Source organism: Alternaria conjuncta, assembly GCF_024043145.1.
Source record: "Alternaria conjuncta strain BMP 0040 chromosome Unknown scaffold_1, whole genome shotgun sequence".
NCBI lineage: Eukaryota > Fungi > Ascomycota > Dothideomycetes > Pleosporales > Pleosporaceae > Alternaria > Alternaria conjuncta.
The window spans coordinates 1,972,133-1,989,990 of record NW_026250090.1 but is presented as its reverse complement, the minus strand read 5'-3'; the positions used below and the strand labels follow the sequence as shown (position 1 = coordinate 1,989,990).

General features: G+C 54.0%; 8 protein-coding genes across 8 annotated transcripts; 1 reads left to right on the top strand and 7 right to left on the bottom strand.

Annotated features, from left to right (window-relative positions):
- Positions 1 to 363: 363 nt before the first annotated feature.
- On the bottom strand, positions 364 to 975 carry TXNL4A_1 (Thioredoxin-like 4A; the record flags this gene model as incomplete). The annotated part of the gene is made up of 3 exons (XM_051465027.1): positions 364 to 600; positions 698 to 835; positions 919 to 975. The coding sequence occupies 3 exons, from the start codon at positions 973 to 975 to the stop codon at positions 364 to 366; spliced, it is 432 nt and encodes a 143-aa protein (XP_051331548.1).
- Positions 976 to 1,294: 319 nt separating this feature from the next.
- J4E85_000736 (uncharacterized protein) lies at positions 1,295 to 1,819 on the bottom strand (the record flags this gene model as incomplete). Its single annotated transcript, XM_051465026.1, has 2 exons — positions 1,295 to 1,706; positions 1,740 to 1,819. 2 exons carry the CDS (start codon positions 1,817 to 1,819, stop codon positions 1,295 to 1,297), a joined length of 492 nt encoding a protein of 163 aa, XP_051331547.1.
- A 700-nt stretch (positions 1,820 to 2,519) lies between these two features.
- J4E85_000735 (uncharacterized protein) lies at positions 2,520 to 5,977 on the bottom strand (the record flags this gene model as incomplete). Its single annotated transcript, XM_051465025.1, has 2 exons — positions 2,520 to 5,512; positions 5,578 to 5,977. The coding sequence occupies 2 exons, from the start codon at positions 5,975 to 5,977 to the stop codon at positions 2,520 to 2,522; spliced, it is 3,393 nt and encodes a 1,130-aa protein (XP_051331546.1).
- A 543-nt stretch (positions 5,978 to 6,520) lies between these two features.
- On the bottom strand, positions 6,521 to 9,308 carry J4E85_000734 (uncharacterized protein; the record flags this gene model as incomplete). Its single annotated transcript, XM_051465024.1, has 3 exons — positions 6,521 to 6,633; positions 6,672 to 8,925; positions 8,982 to 9,308. The coding sequence occupies 3 exons, from the start codon at positions 9,306 to 9,308 to the stop codon at positions 6,521 to 6,523; spliced, it is 2,694 nt and encodes an 897-aa protein (XP_051331545.1).
- A 495-nt stretch (positions 9,309 to 9,803) lies between these two features.
- On the bottom strand, positions 9,804 to 10,448 carry J4E85_000733 (uncharacterized protein; the record flags this gene model as incomplete). The annotated part of the gene is made up of 3 exons (XM_051465023.1): positions 9,804 to 9,869; positions 9,922 to 10,022; positions 10,076 to 10,448. The coding sequence occupies 3 exons, from the start codon at positions 10,446 to 10,448 to the stop codon at positions 9,804 to 9,806; spliced, it is 540 nt and encodes a 179-aa protein (XP_051331544.1).
- A 643-nt stretch (positions 10,449 to 11,091) lies between these two features.
- Positions 11,092 to 12,351, bottom strand: PPH1 (Serine/threonine-protein phosphatase PP2A catalytic subunit; the record flags this gene model as incomplete). Its single annotated transcript, XM_051465022.1, has 6 exons — positions 11,092 to 11,164; positions 11,218 to 11,290; positions 11,340 to 11,873; positions 11,926 to 12,031; positions 12,081 to 12,122; positions 12,190 to 12,351. The coding sequence occupies 6 exons, from the start codon at positions 12,349 to 12,351 to the stop codon at positions 11,092 to 11,094; spliced, it is 990 nt and encodes a 329-aa protein (XP_051331543.1).
- Positions 12,352 to 12,841: 490 nt separating this feature from the next.
- On the top strand, positions 12,842 to 15,298 carry J4E85_000731 (uncharacterized protein; the record flags this gene model as incomplete). The annotated part of the gene is made up of 2 exons (XM_051465021.1): positions 12,842 to 12,934; positions 12,989 to 15,298. The coding sequence occupies 2 exons, from the start codon at positions 12,842 to 12,844 to the stop codon at positions 15,296 to 15,298; spliced, it is 2,403 nt and encodes an 800-aa protein (XP_051331542.1).
- A 644-nt stretch (positions 15,299 to 15,942) lies between these two features.
- On the bottom strand, positions 15,943 to 17,094 carry J4E85_000730 (uncharacterized protein; the record flags this gene model as incomplete). The annotated part of the gene is made up of 3 exons (XM_051465020.1): positions 15,943 to 16,727; positions 16,778 to 16,924; positions 16,977 to 17,094. 3 exons carry the CDS (start codon positions 17,092 to 17,094, stop codon positions 15,943 to 15,945), a joined length of 1,050 nt encoding a protein of 349 aa, XP_051331541.1.
- Positions 17,095 to 17,858: the final 764 nt, after the last annotated feature.

Here is a 17,858-nt window from a genome sequence, read left to right as displayed (position 1 = left end):
CTTCATTTGCAATATTTGCGAGCTAACTTGCATGGCATGGCGTTGGATGGCGTCTGAGAATCTCATCTGGCGATTGCCCAAGGTATACAGCTAGAGACAAGTATTTGGGATTTTGCCGTTGGGAAATAGACGTAAGGCTGGTTGCCTCTACGATATGAAACAAGTTTATAAAAATTACACATCATATCATCGCTTTAGCCTTGCTGTCTTTCTGACTGATCAGAACGTGCCACATCTCTCCAAGCCACGTACCCGACGTTCCTTCTTCCTCGGTATCGGACAGCTCAGGGTCACACTCCTCGCACTCCTCGCACTCCTCGCACTCCTTACTCTCATCTCCCCCAATCCCTCTTTCCCCTCCGACTAGTACGCCCATTTAGTCGAGTAGTCCCTCGGACTAACAACAAGCCCCTTCCCTTTACTCGCACCCCTATACACAGCCTCCAATATATCAATCAGCTCCTGCTTCGTCCCAATCGGAAAGTTGATCTTGTTATTATTGCCCGTGCCAAAGTCAACCTGCATATGCTTGTTCCGCCAGAAGAACATGACGGTGCAGGGATCGTAGATTTCGTACATGGCGTTGAAGTCGGGGACTTGCTGGTGGGAGTGGGGCTGTTAGCGAGGTTTGGAGATGGTGGGATGGGTGGGGAGGGGAGGGGAGAAGGAATGGAATGGAGGGAGGGAAGGAAAGTACCTTGTTGTCGACTACATAGATGACGACCCAGTCTTTGACTGCGTCTACGATCTTGTATAGCATCTCGTCCATCTCCATGCATTCGGGGGTGTAGTCGGCGCCGAAACGGAGGCAGACTATGCGGGCTTCTTCGCTGAGCTGGGGGGTGTTAGTTTGGGCGTAGTGGAGGGTTGCATTTGACAAAATGGGTCTGGTGGAGTTGATGAGTGTAGTGAACGTACAATGGCTTGATCAACGTGCCATGCTGAGGGCAGGTGCTGCAGCATTACTGAGCCCATGGTGACGAAATTCAATTGACTGTGTTTCTCGGAGATGTATGAGAAAGCAGATTAGATAGGATATCGAAGACGTTGTTGTGCTAGACAGGTGAGAGAGAAGCTGAGGAAAGTACGATCTAATACACCCCATCACAAGCCCCATCTCCCTCCATTTGCACCTTCCAAACCTCGTTTGCTCTCAGCTGCAGCCATCCCCACCTGCACCTGCCCAAAAAGCTCTTTCCATGAAAAACCCCAAATCATTCGCTAGAACAAGGAAACCACATGCCAGAACACATCAGTACAAACCAAAACAAACCCAATATCACACACAAACAGCCTAATCCCTCACCCCACCCGAATAATACTCCCCCACACTCCTCTCCGGCGCATAATATCCCGCACCCGTCCGCTGCTCCACATTCCCCGTCCGCTTCGCCACCATCTCCTGCACAAAAGCCTCGTAGCTCTCATACGGCCGCCCACCCTCCTGTGGATGTCTTGCGGCCCAAGCCAGGAACGCAGCTTTCTGTTCTTCAGCCGCCTGTTGCTGTTGTTCCAACGACAGTTTCTGCTTCTTCGCTTTCTTGCCTGTGATAACGGGCTGTGGGCGGCCGGTCACGGGGTTGCGACCGGCTGCTTCGCGCGCTTCAGCTAGGAGGTCGGCGCTCGTGGGTTCTGGATGTGTGTGCTGTTGGGTTCCGGTCACGGGATCACGGCCAGCTGCTTGACGTGCTTCGGCTAGGAATTCACTGTTTGGGACCGGGGTTTTGGGAGCGGTGTACTTTTTCTGGTATGGATTTGACTTTCCGCGCAGCTTGTTGATAGGGGAGAGTAGTGCTGATGTGATGGAGAGACCCGCCATGCTGCTGTTGACGGGGAGTAAGCCTTCACGCCTTTGCGACTTTCTTCTCTAGTTGCTGTGGGTATCGAATTCTGGACCGCAACGTCTCACAAGCTGCCCTCGTAGTCTCCAAATTGCCGATGCGGGTTGTTGATGAAACTTTACGAAGAGACGTAGTAGCCAAGCACTCTTTCTACTGCAGGTTGGCGTCGAATTTGAGATTATATCGCGCGTTCCCAACTCTTTTGAACAAAATTATCCGACACTACTCTATACTTGCTGTTGTCTGAGACAGGAACACAACCTGGTTGGAGCCTGGGAAGTGTCAGGGGTCTGGGCAGTAAGGCGTCCAAGCTAACCGCATTTAGTGCCAGCAATGAAGAACCGGTCAAGTGCCAATAAGTCCAGTCGTACCGATCAGGTGCGGATGTCAAAATTGAGTCAGGTGTGTATTTGGACAGCGAAAGCAACAAGCTACTGGAGATAACCTATAGCTATGCTCTCATCTTGCGCAAGGTACAAGAAGCTCCCGCCCTCCCGATACAGAAACCCGACCGGAAAGATCAGGGTGCAACGGTACATCCGAAGCAATACTGACTATCGGTGTACCGTACGAAGAATCGAACAAACGTGAAGGTCAAATGTATTAAGCGTGAGACCGCTGAAAAGAAAGCTGAATAGCAAAGACGCCCAAGACAAGCTGAACAGTCAGCCGACCAAATTACCACATTCTCCCCTTACCCTTACTGCCAGCTGCTGGACTGAGCGGTGGAAAAGCATCCTCGGCATCCTTTCGACTCTGCTCTTCAGCAAGACTCAGTTGCATAGCAAACTCCAAATCTGACATCTCGCTTCCGTTACTTGATCCAGCAGCAGCCTTGCCCTTCCTGGGCGTGCTCTTTGTGGAGCGGGACGGCGGAGACTTTTTGCTCTTGGCGTACTTGATCGGAATCTCGAACGCAGAAGGAGGTGTAGAGGCGGGTTCATAGCTGCCAGCTCCGGAGCTATCGTTGAGAGAAAGACGGATGGCTTCGGCGATGTCGGCATCCAGTTCGTCGTCGTCCTTGGTAACAGGCGATGAAGGTTGGCCTTGGACGCTCGCCTCTGGCGTTACAGGCTCGCTCTTAAGGGCACTGCTCTCGCGCTCGATGCGGCGAAGTTCGTCTGCCTCAGCGGCCTCTTGCGAAAGCATCGCAGCGTATGCTAGAGCCTCCTCCTCGCTTAGTAGCTCCGTGCCAAAACGGCCTGCCAAACGCTCGGCCTGCTTGTGACGCTCTTGTCTATCACGCTCCAACTCGAACTGTTCGTTGGCAATGTAGTTCTTCAGGTTGACTCTGCCTGTACCGGCGAAGCGCTCTGTGGTATTGTTACTTCCACGCTCGGCTCTTCGCAGCCTGCGTTTACTGCTTCTATGCTGATCGGCTGCAGATGAGCTGTAACTCCAGAATCGAAGCTGATTGCCAAGAGACACTGCACCGCGCAAGACGGTCGGATCGGGATCAAGACATACAGCACCAGCAGCAAACATGTTGATGCCGACTCCTTGAACGGAAGCTTGGGCCTGCACAAGCTGCCGACGAGCACGCGACGCATGTCGGGAGTGAAGCGTTGTTATGGGCGACATGCTCGAAGCCAGTGGATCCCATGCCTGTACCAAACCATCGTTTCCACCTGCTACGAGATAGAGTGAGGTAACAGCCACGCAAGAAATCTCTGGCGAGTCTGTGTAGATGATACGAAGAGGCTCAATGTTGTTTGTGTACTCCGACGAGCGCGACGTAGGCGCCCGGACATCCCAAAGCAGCACCACACCAGACTTGGTACCAGCAGCGAGAAACCTTGCGCGCTGTCCAGGAATGTCAGAGGGAGAGGCCGGCTGGCTCGCAACAGACATCGGAGAAGAGTAAGGCGAGGATGCAGTCGAGGCAGTCGAGAAACCAAGCGCGGGATCCTCAAACAAGGTCAAAGTCGCGAAGGTAGAGACGTCCAAAGAAGTTGTAGTGACCTGAGTGCTCTTGAATCCGCCGAATGTAAGCTTTGAGCATCTCCATTCTTCGAACAGAGCGGCCCGTTCTGGTGAACTTGTGGTCGAGATGTATGAAGAGCTGCGACCACGAGGAGGCTTTGTAGGATCCGCGCCAGGACCGCCGAATAAAGAAGTAGCTTGCGCAGGCTGAGGCGTGAAAATGCGACTTGAGACATTCGTACCCTTGTCTTTTTCGTCAATCTTACATCGGGTGAAGCGTTTAACATCGGCGACGTCTCCCTCTTCAAGCCCGCATTCGAAGACCACTACCGATTCCCCTGCATGATTTCCATCGTCTCCAGCAAAGTCAACCTCGAGCGTTCGTCGCATATCCCATCCAAGGCATGCTTTTCGGAAATGTTTTGGCTGCTTGCGAAGATATTCTTGGATCTCCCTTGTTTCGGCGATGATCTGATCCTTGCTCAAGCACATGCCATCCCATGAGGTTCGCGGCGAATAACTACCGTCGACATCGGCATCGCTGTATGGATCAGGCCTCGCAGTACGTCGGCTGGGCTCCACCAAGTTCCAGTAGACGGTGCGACCAGTGAGCCAGCCCAGATACTCGGAGTAGTGCTCAATGTCGCCTTTCGTGGCCTGGCTGCGAGTTGGAAATTTGGTGAGGTAGAAGATCTCGCCAAGTGCATTCAGAGCGACCGCCCAAATGCGGTTCTGAGCATAGCGCTTGGTTGAGTATTGTTCGTCGACGGCGATGGCAATGATAGGTACTCCTGGGCTGAGAACCCAGCGCGCAGTCAGCTCCCCACGCTGTACACGGGACGAGCGAAGACCATCTGTACCGATGCTACAGGCACTGACAACGCCAGCTGCAGATCCCATCATCATGCCAATCAAGCCATCCGAAAGCGTCGGGATCGTGTTTGACTTGGCGATCCAAACGCTGCAGATAGCACCGCCGTCGATGCCTAGCTTTGGTATACCAACTTCAGGCATAGCAAAGTCGGTGGGTTCAGCTATGAATCGACCACGCATCTCCTCAAGGGAGCGGTAATAACACGAGCCCTCTGGACAGCCCTGGCCATAGATCATACCGTATGGCTGCGATATGTCCATAACGTTGGGTCGCCCGACGACCTCTCCTGAGCCCAGACCCCACTCTGCGGTACCCGGAAAGCGTTCTGAGAATTGGCCATAGAAGTGAGGGTCACTCTGTCCCCAAGGATCCACCTTGCCCGTCATCGGATCGCTGCTGGTCACCATGCCGATATCGTCTGCACCATGGATGAAGCGCGGCATCTTCTTGTTCAAACCGGTTCCGAACGTGGCCTGCAAGTGGTTGATGATAGTATACGTTTTTGCATCGTAGGTAATCATCGGGGTGATGGTCTGCATCTGAGATGCGCGGGACGGTGTCGCAGGTACCTGTACAGGCTTGCCCCTGACCAAAGACCGCAATAGTCTCGTGCGTAGAATGTACTCGCTTCTCCACGATGCCAGCGCAGTGAGCCTGGTGAAGCGTCTCTTCTCCGATCGCACGACTGAGCCACTGCCCTCAAGGGCTGAACGAAAGGCGGCATCTTCGAGTGAGTGTGGGCCAGGGAAGTAGCGACCGAAGGCCACCTGCCAGGCGTGTGGAGTAGTGACTACATCATGAAAGCGGCGAGAGACAAGGGATACGGCGGCGAGGTCGTTCGGTGACAGGTGGGCGATAGCATGGATCAGAACCTCTACGCATCGTCAGCTCTTACTCGTGCATTCGCGTTCCGCCCGTTTTCGAGGCATTTGTACACACCATTAGGCAGGTTCGCGATGGGCGAGCTCTTATCGCTAGGCTTCTTGTTGCTCTTGACGATCTCGAAGAGGGGCCCGTCAGCAGGCTTTCGCGGTGAACACTTCAGCGCATTCTCGTATTGGGTTATCCTGTCCCTCGGGGGTGGCGAGGGAGACGCGACGCGCTTCAGTCCATCTGTTTCCACGGTCCCGACTGTACTCTCGGCCTCTGAACGCGTCGCATCGCGTGCGAACCCGCGGGGTTGTGGTCCAGACTCTCCCCGCAGCTCACCCGAGTGAGGCTGCAGAGAGACCTGGAAGTCAAGGCTGCGGCGCTGTCCATGCTGGGAGGTGGTGGCGGTGTCGAAAGAGGTTTGCTGGTACGAAACGTTTTGTGATGCGTTGATGGGCTCTGGCTGCATAAAATTTTGGGTCTGGTTCTTGGGTGAGGGCAGTCGACCGAGCTCGTTGGAAATGCTCAGTCAGAGGATGTAGGCGTGGGCGAAAATTGGGTAGTTTGGTAATGTTGGAGTGGAAGGGAGTTCGGGGGGTGCAGTTGATGACTCGGTTTGCGTTGCCAAGTCGGCGGTGATCGATATGACGATCGCCACTTAGGAAGCTACGAACGTGGGGGGAACAAATGATACTAACAGTTTGCAGCAGTGGGCCGACTATCACATGGCGTGTGGAAACGTCACCACTACCTAGGTACGGCCTAAGTACCTGAATGTAGCCGGTCTCGTTCCGATAAGTTCCGAAGCAACAGGTGCCTTGCCGTCCACATCAGTGTCAAAGTGAAAGTTGGCGATATCCTATGGTAATATAGATTCCTATGAAGTAGATTTTCGATCGATTCCTGTATAATGTGCTATCATGTACAGGATCATGCAAACAAATGTTCAACGCCAGCCCTATGCAGACCCCTAGATTCTCAAGGCACGAAAAGACGCGAGTATGCAGCCACATTAGTCCTGCAACACACACACGCCGTATAGTTCTTCGAAGCCAACCCCACCCGACAGTCGTCGCACAGGCTCAAGCACCCACATGGCCACACCAGTACTGTCCTTGGCGACATCTGGCAAACTACACATTGCGGTCCTTCTGAGCCCATACCTTCTGCACCCGTGTCCCAGCTTCCAGCTGTACTTGCACCTTGCGGCGCGGTTGCACTCCGACGACTGAGTATGAGATCTTCCAGAAGTTGCTCTTCTTCTTCGGGCGACATGTTGACGCCGCCGCCGCTCATCTTATAGCGTGACGTTGTGAGTATTCTCGCCTCTTCGCGCTCAAGAGCTTTGCGGTACTGCGAGCGTGTCATGATATTGGAGCTCTGGAGGTGACGAGACAGCAGCTTGGCTTCTTCACGATCCTCACTAGATTTCGGATCCAGAAGTTGAGAGAGTCTCGAGAAGTCCATGGCGTCGTCAGGAATGGGTGTTGCTTCCCGACTCCTCTGGTAGGTTGCACGCGTAGGTGTTCTTTGACCGTCGTCCATGTCTGACCACTCGTCGTTGTCTGTTGTGGTAGCAAATGACACTACACTAGTCGTGTCATCATCTTGCGAGTCCACATAGTCTCTGGTGTTGTCAACGTCATTCCATAGACTACCGTTGCGCCACCAGGAGTACAGGTAGTCGTCAAGACGTTCTTCAGAATCTTCTCCATTGGGTCCCGAGTAGAATCCACTCTGTCGGAGCCTCTCCTTCGCGAAGACTTCAACATCAAAATTCCGGTCCTGGCGAATTCGAGACCGATCATCTGTGGTAAGCCATGACTCTCTTGCCAACGCTTGGTCGGGGTGTCGCGGAGCATACATCTTATCAACATGATCAGCGTGGAACCCAACAGCGCGTTGCAGCCATCTTGGTCGGTAGCTGATGGAGATCTTAGTCAACGCCCAGTCCGTGATTCTCGCGAGACTAAGTATAATCAACTTTGATATACGGAAGAAGAACTGATAGGTCTGCAAGTAGCGACTGCGTTGTTGAATCGCAGGATCATTCTGTCCAATGGTTGGTTCAGTGGATGCCTGTACTCCTCGCGTTTTACGTTCTTTTGCATAACCTGACAGTGATGTATCCGTTCTGACATCGTTGAGTTCGTCAACTACCTCGATTCCTTGCGCGAAAGTGTCGTTCCTGAGCTCGGACGGGATGTCGGTGATCATCTCTCGTGTTCTTCTTCGTCGAGCGAGCAATTCCTGCAGTCTCTGCTTTTCGAGCCAGGTCATTGGGTGCACGTTGACCTTGGTTCCTTCGTTGAGAAACACGGCTTCACTGGCGGATGTCAAAATGACGTAGCCTACCTTGAGTATAGTTGTATAGAAGTCTTCGTGCCAATTAATAGTCAAAGGCGTAATCGAGGACAGATGAATGTTGGCATGTAGATTGCCGTAAGCGGATGCAAATCTCTCTCTCAGAGACAAGTTGTTGACGTGTCCTGCAGGTGGAGATAGTACGGTGATGATGAAGGCCAGCAGGTAGATTAGTGCGCATATCGCGATGCCCACAAGTATCAGCAAGTGCGGGATGAATCCAATGATGCATACAGTAGGAAATCTCAAGATCCCCACATAGTGGTCTGGATCAGTGACCATGGTTGCCAGACGAACACAGCTCCATGCGAAAGCTGACATGTAGGCAAGTCCGCAGATTGTTGTCGTGACGAGTCGCCATCTAGAGCGCACTCCGGCGATCGCTAACATGTTGCTCATGAAGTGGCTGAAACTAGAGATGAGGGAAATCAACAGCACTTCCGGTGGTACATTGGCGATCTTGGAGAGCTTTGACCTCGGAATCGTGAAGGATGTGCCATCTGGAGTGAAGACAGACTTCGGTTTGAAGAAGCGTACGGAATCGACCGCTAAGGGCTTCGTGACGACAGCCTCAGCCTCAGCAAATGCGAGCGAATGTTCGAAAATGGTCATCCCGACTTCCTGAATGGGGCGTCTTCCTTGCAGGGCGCAGGCCAAGGTATCAACAAACTGGCCAAATCCAAGTGTAACAAACATGGGCCATAGAAGCGATAGCGATCCAGAAGGCCGCGTGGTCGCCGGACCGATGGGCAACATATTCGCAGCTCGACATGAGCTCTCTGTGGTCTCCCAGAAGAGTATCTTTGACGTGACCTGCCATAGAAAGCCGCCTTCGCCACCGAAGTCTGTATCCAGCTGCCTACCATCCGCTCCGTACTGCATCTCTGACCAACCGGGGGAGGTTTGACAGCGTATCGCCCGTAGAGTGTTCTGCGTCTGATAGAGGAAGAGGATCAAGGGCATGATGTAGAGGGCGAAACGAAGGTAGAGGCGGTCGAAGGAAAGTGGAACGCGGCTGTTGGCGTAGAAGTGGGTTCTGTTAAGCACGATTGCCTGCGATGTCAAATCAGCAAAAGGTAGTAGTCGTAGTCATGGGAGCAGATGCTCACCAGGGCGAATGTTGCGACGGCCCATTTGGAAGTAATGTAGCTGAACCAGGCGGCTACGTTCCTCAAAGCTTGCCACACGGTCATCTCGCCCTCGGTCGAAATCGCAGAAGCCGCTGCAGCGATGGATTCCTGTACAAATCCCGAGCCTGTAGTCGTCATGGTGCTGTTTGTCATGTTGGCGGTAGGTTCCGCGATAACGCTTCCACCCGAGCGCATCATGTCGCCGAGAGAACTGGCCTTGGAGAAGAGGCGCGGTAATGCCATGAGCAAGTCTGCTGGCGACGGCAAGAAGGAAGTCGCGTTGGCAGACGCGCCTGGCGTCTCCATTGCGGCGGTTGCGGATATCCGAGGATGGGTCGGCAGGCAGAACTATTCGAAATCTTGATTAAATCCAGTGATTATTGAAGCAGATACATGGCGACTGTGAAGACAGATGCAGTTCACAGCGATAGTTGGGTCAAGCGTCTTGAGCTTGCGCGACGATGTAAGGGTGCTGTGGACTTGGTGCGGAAGTCGACCGTGGAATCCTTGGAATGACGCGACCTCCGAGCCGTCGGGCTGCAGCTGCATAGGTAAACCTCCGAGGTATACTGACGTGCGCCACACCCCAGTGGTACACGATTTCTCAGATGGATCACGACTGCTACTCAACAAATGCACAAGTGTCAAACATGCCATGACGAATGTCTACGGTGCGCCCATATCTTTAAACCAGGCATACTTGAGTAGTCCGATGATGCATTTCCACGTCCGTCATATTTCAACGCCCATGATGCTAGGGTATGGTACAATCATATGTCTACACTCCACCGCAATGTCCATCTATGCCGTCTTGGGCTTCTTCGTTCCGTACTTGGACCGTGAGGTGATTCTGCTACCGACACCACCCTGCAGAGTGTTAGCCATGTCTTCCCATGATATTTGTGCTCATGAGACTTACCAGATCCAGTGCTCCTCGCACCAAATGGTACTTCACACCAGGGCAATCTTGCGCTCGTCCGCCTCGTACCATGACAACTGAATGCTGCTGTACATTGTGACCTGTGTGCTGGTCAGTCTTTCCGTAGCCCACTATTCCCATGTGTTTGCCATACCTTCTCCCGGGATATACGCCGTGATAACCTTGCCCGTACTCAGTCTGACCCTAGCAATCTTTCGCTCACCCGAGTTGGGCTTCTTCGGCTTCGTCGTTCCCACTTTCAGACACACGCCCTTCAGCTCCGGCCTATCCTTCAATTGTGGCGATCGCAGTTTACGCGCCTTCCGCGCTATCCTTCCCTGTCGCAGGACTTGTATTAATGTGCATTTGTGTGCGCGCGACGACGGTGTTGGGCGGGCTGCGAAGGCCGGGGTACTGTTCTGGAAAGCGGAGGCGGCGATTGATGGCCGTGTTGATCGCGCTGGAGCGAAAGCAACTGCGGAGAGGATCGAGGGTCGCGCAAGCCGTCGGAAGAGTGTGAGAGGCATTATGGGCGGGCGCTGTGGTGTGGCTCGAGATGTTGGTTCTGGACAAAAGTTCGAGATGCAAGATGGTGGCTGACTCAGCTGGGATGGTTCGTTGCAGGCCTGCCCAGCGGTACAGACTGCGCACCATCAGAGAATGACATTTTCTGTTGACTTAGTGCATGTGCAGTGCTGCTGATAACAAGTCAACGTGACATAATACTGTGCATCTCTAAGAAGACAGCATCCGGGTTACCATTCAATACAGCACGTATTTTGTTACTACCCAAGGTATAGCGATGGAATGAGGATACAGATCGCGTGTCAAAGATCAATGCCCATGCGCGGGAGTGCATTACGAATAACAAACATGTTCACCAAAGCACATGGAAGGAGCTCTACAGTCAACTCTCTACCATTATCAGTCTCGCACTAGCTACATCACCACCTATTGCAACATTCCCACGTGTCTCTAGTACGGCTTCTTGGGGCCTTGTAGACAATGAGTGCCTCATTTCAAGCGAGCACGTCGTTGCCACGCGTCTCCCGTCACTTCTCATGACGGCTCGGGTGACCAGGAATGCAATCGTACACAGTGTATTCAGTGATGACTTCCAAATGTAACGCTGTGCTGAGATAGCGGTGGGAGCCAAGAGGAAGGATCCGCTTAGAGGAAGTAATCCGGAGTCCTTCGCGACACCATAGGCTCGCCAGCACGTGGGCAAGGGTCGAATTGCAAGCTGGAACGTGTGTTAGATATTGGAAATAGCATATCGAGAGGGGAGGAACTTACAAGGTATACTTTAGATGCTCGTCGATCTCCATGATAGCGGCCTGGTTACCGCATCTGTAGCAGTAGTTCGGTGCTGTACAAGGTCAGTGGGATCATCGGCAACGGAAGATTGAACAACATACCCGAGAATATGGTAACGACATTTCTGTCCTGCGACCAATTATACCCCTCCATGACTAGCTGATGAGCACGTGCCACCAGCGTCAAGCCGTTGTTGTGGTTGAAGGCCTCTGAGATGTCTTGACCGAAGGTGTATCCTGCACCACGGGGTGAGATTCCCCAGCCGCACCTGTCGTCTGGGTCGGACCAGAGCAGGTCGCACATTGGTCCTTCGTGAGGCACCTCCTGTATGCGGTCGAGCGCCCTGATGTTGTCAAGGGTGTCGATGCTAGGGGAGAGACCACCGTGCAGACAGAAGATCTGGTTGTCGATCAGGGCGGTGAGCGGCAGGTAGTCGAATAGGTCTGTGAAGTATTTCCAGACGTTGGCATTGCCGTACTTGCGGAGACACTCGTCGTAGAAGCCGTAGACTTGGGTGATCTGGCGGGACTCGTGGTTGCCACGGAGAATGGTGATGCGCTGGGGGTATCGAATCTTGAGTGCGACTAAGAGGGTGACGGTCTCGACAGAGAAGTAGCCTCTGTCGACATAGTCGCCTGTGCACGTCAGTCAGTATGAGCGGGCAGGGTTGAGGCAGGCGAGACGCACCCATGAAGAGGTAGTTGGTGTCCGGGTTGGGGCCACCGATCTTGAACAACTCCATCAAGTCGTGGAACTGGCCGTGTATATCACCGCAGACAGTGACGGGGCATTTCTATGCGACGGTGAGCAGATGTCGCAGGCGCGGCAAAAAGGGTACGTACCACTGGCTGTACATTGGACTCGTCCTGAAGTACCTCGCGGGCCTGTAACACGATGCTTGTCAGAAAAGGCATCCCCGGTGACATTGTGCGCCAGGCGGATGTCGCATACCTTGTCGCATAGTCTCTGCACGTCGCTCTCGGCCAGCTGCTTGCAGCTCATCAGACTCTCAATCCAGCCGTCCAGCGTGGGGATTGTGGTCGGCTCAGTCGTTGGGGCAGACGACAGCTGCATGGGCTCTGGCATCTTGACGTCCTCCATATTGGTATCCATGGTTGCGGGGCGGCGGGATCGATGTAGGTGGGGGGTCGATCGGTTGTTGTGATGTAGAGCTGCTGTCGAGGGGTTCTTGCCCTTTCAAACTCGACCAATGACGTGCAGCAGACACGAGTAGAGGCGGTGGGCGGTAGCGACTTGCAATCCGGAGGGCGTTGGAGTCGGAGGCTGTGTGTGGCGTGCAAGGCGATATCGACGGCGGCAGCAGGATCTATGACAGGAATATGGGGAGAAGCACGACCACGCACTGCAGGCACATACTACCTTGGAAGCAGGCCGTAATGGTGGATTGTTTCTCCGTGCCGGGTACCAAGAGCCTCAGGCGATTTAGCGCGAACCGTTAGCCGTGGGTCTGTGCGCGGCCGCTACTGCGGGCAGCTTTGTGCAGCAGCCGCGACCCTCGTCCCTTCTCCACTCTACACCACTTCCACCACATTGTTGTCACTACTGCCCATCGCACCCACCACCGCGACAAGCAATACCAACAATGTCCAACAAGCGCGCTTATAGCGCCTACCTCTCCAGCGCGTCTGCGGATATGCTAGTCGCTGCCAATGGCTTCGGCGCTCCTCAACTGCAGGTGAGTAGTCGTCGCTGCCTATACTGACGCGACGCGAGCTGACAACAACGGCAGGCGCAGCAACACACCCCTTCCTCAATATCACATCTGCGTATCCCAGGCGGATGGCCACAAGATCACATCATTGCCGCAGAGGAAGTCATACCTCCGCGCGCTTCTCTCTTCACTACGCTCGGCAAGTGGGCTGCGACCGTGAGCGTTGCCAACCTGCTCTCACTCCCCGCACGCCTTGCAAACCGCTATCTCCGCCGCGAGACTATCAAGGCGATCCCCATCATCTCCGCTACCGGCTCCAACAAGAAGCGCTTCATCTCCGCAGGTCTGGCAGACGAGGAATGCGCGACACCGTCGCCTTCAGTGCGCGCGCGCGCGAACCAGGCGCGTCGCGAACACCAAAGGCAGGCGCGCGCGTCAGAGCTAAGCCCCAACCAATTCCGCGTTCCGCCAATTCAATATACGTCATCAGCACATCCACAAGAATTCGAGGAAATCGTGCCTGGAGCATACAATAGAGATGTATCTCTCGACGAGGGCGGCAACGTCAGCTTGGAAGACGACGAGGACCTTGAGGTCAGTGTAGACTTCTCTTTCGAGGATGTCTTCACTTCAACCCCGCCACGCGACCCCCAGACCGGCTCTCCCATGACAATATTTTGGAACAGCCCTCAGGTCGCCTCACCCGCGGTTGCCTCTCCCGCAAGCCCGGTCTTGTCATCCCCACTATACCACTATGACCCGCCTGCCTACGACAATGCCAACCCGGCCTGGATCTCTGAGCTCCGCAATGCTTCAACTGCCCATGCCTCTTCAGGTCTTACGTCACCGTCGGCGCAAGCACTCTCCTCATCGCAAGCATCCGCAAGCCCAGCCCCCAATGGCAAGCGCACTTCCAACCTGCCTACGGTCACACCTCTGCGACGCCAACTGGTCAAGGCACAGATGTACAGGGAACGCAAGCGCATCGCAGGCCTCAATGCCGCGCTCGAGTCTACGGAGGAAGGTTTCGCCGATACCGAGCAAGCTAAGAGCACTTTCGCCGAGTCATTCAACCAGAACCCCTTCCACTCCACGAATGCTTGGTCATCAGCATCTCCATCACAACCAAAGACTGAAACCGAAGCTGCCGTCCCCGACTTCGAGTACGCCAACGACTTGTCCTTTCTCCCTGAGGTCACTGAAAGCTCTGAAGTCGAGTACGCCAACGACTTATCATTCCTCGTTGATGCGCCATCTCCGCCGCGAGCGAAGGGAGTGCGTTGGGAAAAGGATGCTAAATGCAAGCCCTTCTACGTCGACACGAAAGTCAGCGAGATGCTCGACTCCACGCTAGAGACGATTACTTCAAGTCCGATCAGGGAATACCACAATGTATTCCAGAACAACGATGGCGGCGCATCAAATGCCAGCCAGGCGTCATCATCTTCTCGTTCGTCAGCAGACAGCAGCCCGCAGATAACCCTTCTTGATTCTCCTGCGCAAAATGGTGGCTGGCGCGGTGTCTCCGTTGACGCTTTCGACGCACCCGATGAATCGCTCCTGGAGTGCGAGTTCTCGCTGGAACTCCTCGAGGACCTTCAGCGGGAAATGCAGAGGAAGCTTGCCTTGGCACCGCCTCCCCCACCGCCACAGAAGCCACTCATTGCGCCGCTCACTCCCGAGGAAGAAGCTGCACTGCAGGACGCCGCAGCCAAGACCAAATACGGCCGCAAGCCAGATTCGTTCGTCATTGAAGACAAGCTATACGCTCGAGACTTTGCGACTCTGTTGCCTCGCGTCTTCAACGGTGATCCCAGGGCATGGTTGAACGACAGCATCGTCAACGAGTATCTTTCTATTCTCATCGCTGCAAAGAAGAAGGAAATGGGCTTCGCTCACCAGCGCAACGGTCCTGCACCGCCCCTTCACGCCTTTTCGTCATTTTGGTACCAGACTGCCGATACTTCTCGCTGGACCAACAGGTTCCAGCTGAAAGGCAAGCAGTACCTCGACGCCGACCTTCTCCTCTATCCCATCTGCGACAGAGGTCACTGGCGTCTGCTCGCGGTTTATCCCCGGGAACGCACTATTGAGTACTTTGACTCTATGGGTCTTGACGGACAAACATACATCGACAAGCTCGTCAAATACCTCGAGCAGGAGCTCGGTGAATACTGGGTTCCTTCGGAGTGGAATAGAGAGACTGGCCAGAGGAGTGAGCAACAGAAGAACGGAAGCGATTGCGGTGTCTTCACTCTCCTGAACGCTTTGACCCTCATCCGCGGCGACGCTCCCACTCGTGTCCTTTCTACCGACGGCATGGACGATGCACGCAAGCGTATCGCAACCACTCTGCTGGCCGGCCATCCTACCACCGAGCTGGAATGAGTACAACTCTTCCATTCTTCATTCGAACACACGGATTCTCTTTTTGCATTGTTTTTGGCGCACAGCATGGAGTTCAGTCGCTTACGAGGTTTTTCACGACGGTTACATTACGACCCTGATACCCCATGATACCCCCCACCGCCCATAGAGGCTTGAGTTTTTGGATAGTTGGAGTTCTGTTTTTTTAGTACCCTGGTAGTTGTCCAGAGGTCTGTTTGGCGAGCAGTTTGTTCTTGTTTGTACCTTGGTAGTTGCCTCGGGGTGTTTTTCTTTTTGCAGAGCACGTGGTACGCTCGTCTGTTCATACAGCGAGAGGCTCAGTTTCTTTTCTTGCGGAGCACGTGGTACGCTCGTCTGTTTATACAGCGAGAGGCTCGATTTCTTTTCTTGGTAGGGCACGTGGTACGCTCGTCTGGTCATCCAGCGAGAGGCTCTTATATTTGTTTTCTTTCTTGTAGCTAGTTCTTTACTCTTGCCTTAGTCCTCCTGGTTTGAGACCTTGACTCACCCCTTCGGGGGTTCGAGTTGGTCTCGCCGGGGGGACGGGCAGGTTCTGGTTAGCCAGCGAGAGGCACAATTGTGTTATAGCATAGCGTAGTGTTTGCAGTAAATTAGACTGTACTATATACTCCATGTCGCATGCTCTATGAGGCAACCTTGACAGTGAGCTTACCAAAGTGCTTCTGGTCCCACATGTATTGGTAGGCATCCTTGAGATCCTTAAGTTCAAACACCTTCTCGTCAACAATGGGGTGCAGGTCATTTGCCTCAATTGCCTTGCACATATCCTCCATCTGCAGTCTTGAACCGACCAATACACCACGCACAGTGCAGATGTTGTTAAGGCAGTCGAGGAACGTAGGCTGGTCCTTTCCGCCGCCGCCAATGAAACCGATAATGGAGATGACGCCGTCGATGGCGATGGCCTTGAGAGACTGTGCCATCGTGGTCGGGCCGCCAACCTCGACAACGTGCTGTACGCCAGCGCCGTTGGGAGTGAGCTTTGCGGCTTCCTCACCCCAGTTGGTCGTCTCCTTGTAGTTAATGACGTGGTCGGCACCATACTTCTTCAAGAGATCGGCCTTTTGTGCGGAACTGGTCGTCGCAATGACGCGGGCGCCAGCTGCCTTTGCGAATTGCAGAGCGAAGATGGATACACCACCGGTACCCTGTGTGAGGACTGTGTCACCAGGCTTGAGAGCGCGTGACTCCAGACCGTATAAGGCGTTCCAAGCTGTGAGGGCGGCGCATGAGAGGGTAGAGGCCTCGAGCATGTTCAGGTTGGAGGGGGCCGCAACGAGACCAGCTTCGTCGAAAACGCCGTACTCCCGCAGAGTACCGTCGATGGCGCCTCCGAGACCGGTGCCGATAGATTGTGCGTCTAGGGAGCCGGCGATGTGACCTTGGTTGAAGAGGGTGACTACTTTGTCTGGGTGATGTTAGAAGACTGTATGCGTTGGTCTGTATAGGGATACGAACCTCCGGGCTTGAAGCGTGTGACGCGCTTGCCGACCGATTCTACAGTGCCGGCGCCATCCGAGCCAGGCACAGTGTTGTCCTTCATCGGGAAGGGGTATTTGCCCATGGGAATGATAAGGTCGCGGTAGTTCAACGATGCGGCGTGGACTGTCAATTAGTCAGTATTATTGCTGGAGGCTATTCGATGAGCTCTACGCACCCTTGACTAGAACGTCCTTGTCGCCTATCTCAGGTACCTTGGCCTGCTCATTGAACTTGAGAGAGTTAAAGCCATCCTGGCCTTGAACGGTCCATGCCTTTGTCGTTGATGGTGCCATGTTGTAGTTGATTATGTGTATGAGTGTTTGCTATGGGGAATTCGAAGGAGCTAAGAAAGACCTTTGAACCTTTATGACGTCTCTGCCATGACGGTGCCTGCTCCTTATGTACTGCCATGTGCATGTGGGGTCGTCGAAGGTCCGAATAGTGACGCAAGAATAACAAGAGCTAGCCCGCGTTCACGTCACAGCTTGTAGCTCCCCTGTGAACTGCGGCTATCATGGATCATTAGCTTCCTGGAGTGTTGGCGATCAGTCTGGCCGCACGGGGCAGACCCAATGGCGGCGTTGTCGCCATGATTTCAAAGGCGAACTGCCGGTCTGGAAGACGAGTTTGTCAGGATAGCTGACCGATGCTCTGCTTGCTCTGCCGGGAATTGCTCGGATCTTCGGAAAACGTGCAGTTTAGAGCCTGGGGCTGCGCGCAGCATGGCAGATGTCGGCAAAGGTCGCTGGAACCGCATTTGTAAGCTCCAGGTAGGCGGAGTGGGTCCGATGGAGAAACGCGAGGATGTCGCGTGGCTTCGCGCCTACTCATGCCCCGCACCGTCTTCTACTGCCTTCTACCAAGGGATTCGTCTTTCTGAGGCACCCCACTATACTACCTTCGGAAAGATGATAGGCGATATAGGCTGTAACATCGAATGCGGTAGACGTCTCTTGCGTAGCTTCCTTTTGTCATACTTACAAGTTGTAAGAGCGAGCACCTCCGCACGCGCGACCTGGTAACGCCAACCTAGGAAGAAACTGAACACCCTAGAGTC